This window comes from Colobus angolensis, unplaced genomic scaffold (genome assembly GCF_000951035.1).
Source record: "Colobus angolensis palliatus isolate OR3802 unplaced genomic scaffold, Cang.pa_1.0 Scaffold251, whole genome shotgun sequence".
Classification (NCBI taxonomy): domain Eukaryota; kingdom Metazoa; phylum Chordata; class Mammalia; order Primates; family Cercopithecidae; genus Colobus; species Colobus angolensis.
The window spans coordinates 4,770,249-4,772,369 of NW_012115722.1; the positions used below are offsets into that span (position 1 = coordinate 4,770,249).

A 2,121-nucleotide genomic window follows, 5' to 3' on the forward strand; every position below is an offset into this window, starting at 1 on the left:
AAAACTTTTCAGTGGCTTCCCTTTCTGTTTGGATAAAGATCAAAATCTTACCAGGGTTGCAGGGTTGCAGGGTTTCACCCCGGCCCCCAGCGTCACCTCTTCATTTTGCTCTTTTAGCCAACATCTATGGGGCCTCAGGGCTTTGCACAAACCCCGGCCCCTACCCTATGAACTAGTGAACACAGTCTCCATAGGCAGGGACAGGGACTTCATAGTGAGAGACAGGTCTCCCTTGAGACCTGCATGTACCTCGTTTCTTTGCTTCAAAGCACATATCAAAATTACAGTTGTAATTTTCAATTTCTTTGTGAACAGTTATACAATTGCCTTTCTCCCCAACTGAACACTACGCACCTATAACGACAAGACAGTGCCCATTTTCACACATCACGGTATCCCTAACACTAGCCTAGAGCCTGGCAAGATAGTCATGCAATTTCTTGGATGAATGGAGAGACCGCATAGGAAAGAGTAGGGCATGCAATTTAGATGAAATAAGATGATAAGAATTTAGATGAGGTAGAAACAGATTCCTCCTGTTTCTCTCACTGTGGCGATAAACAAGAAAAAAGTGGTTCAAAACCCAGGCTAGGCGCAGTGGCTCATGCCTGTAATCCCAGCACTGTGGGAGGCTGAGGCGGGCAGATCACCTGAGGTCAGGAGTTCCAGACCAGCCTGGCCAACATGGTGAAACCCCGTCTCTACAAAAAATACAAACATTAGCCAAGCGTGGTGGCACATGCCTGTAGTCCCAGCTACTCGAGAGGCTGAGGCAGGAGAACCACTTGAACCTGGGAGGTGGAGGTTGCAGTGAGCTGAGATCGTGCCACTGCTCTCCAGCCTGGGCGACAGAATGAGACTCTGTCTCAAAAACAAAACAAAACAAAAACCTTAACTAGATGAGCACAGAGGAATTTTAGGGCAGTGAAAATACTCTATATGATATAATGGTGGATACATGTCATTGTACATTTTTCCAGACGTCTAGAATGTATAACACCCAGAGCAAACCCTAATGTAAACTACAGATTTGGGGTGATAATGACGTGTCAATGTAGGTTCATGGTTGTAACAAATGCATCATGGTGTAAGATGTTATCATGGGGGAGGCTGTGCATATGTTGGGGCTGGGAGTATGTGGGAAACCTCTGTATTTCCCTCTCAATTTTGCCATGAACCTGAAACTATTCTAAAAAATAAAGTCTTTGGCCAGGTTCAGTGGCTCTAACCTGTAATCCCAGCACTTTGGGAGGCCGTGGCTGCTGGATCGCTTGAGTCCAGGATTTCAGGACCAGCATGGGCAACATAATGTGACCCCATCTCTACAAAAAATTAAAAAATTAGCTGAGTGTGGTGGTGTGTGCCTGTAGTCCCAGCTACTTGGGAGGCTGGGGTGGGAGGATCACTTGAGCGTGGGAGGTGAAGGCTTCAGTAAGCCGAGATCACACCACTGCACTCTAGCCTAGGTGACAGAGTGAGACCCTGTCTCAAAAAATAAAAATAAAGTCTTTAAAAAACATAAATAAATATAAATACCATAGCTAGAGCAGAACTTTGTGGTCTGTTATCATTAGTTACTCTTTCCAGTGATAAATTACCATTGCTGCTAAAATGAATAATTAGCTTTATTTAATGAGCTTAAGAGCTCTTCTGGGAGCCACCCTCAGTCGATTGTCAGTCTTAGAAGGAGCCCAGTGATCTTTAACCAGTCTAATCTTCCTTCACCAGTCATTTTTTAAAATGCAGTGAAGTAATGATTATCTAACCATCCCTTTTTCCTGCAAATTATCTTTGTCAAGAGGGAATTTTTGAATTAGACTGCTTAGAAGCCTCTTCCCTTGAGACAAGTTGGAAATAAGCTTGTCATCAATTATTGGTCTGACAAATTAAAAAAAAAAAAAAAAGGAATTAGGCTGGGTGCAGTGGCTCACCTGTATTCCCAGAACTTTGGGAGGCCAAAGTGGGAGAATCACCTGACCGCAGGAGTTTGAGACCAGCCTGGACAACATCAAGAGACCATATCTCTACAAAATGTTTAGAAATTAGCCAAGCACAGTGGTGTTTGCCTGTAGTCCCAGCTATTTAGGAGACTAAGGTGGGAAGATCACTTGAGCCCAGGAG

General features: G+C 44.2%; 1 protein-coding gene across 1 annotated transcript in view; it reads right to left on the minus strand.

Annotated features, from left to right (window-relative positions):
- Positions 1-1,601, minus strand: part of HEATR3 (HEAT repeat containing 3) — a 54,481-nt gene extending 52,880 nt beyond the window's left edge. Inside the window, exon 1 of the mRNA XM_011946631.1 lies at positions 1,579-1,601. Coding sequence (XP_011802021.1) covers positions 1,579-1,601 — 23 coding nt within the window. The remainder of the gene's footprint in view (positions 1-1,578) is intronic.
- Positions 1,602-2,121: the final 520 nt, after the last annotated feature.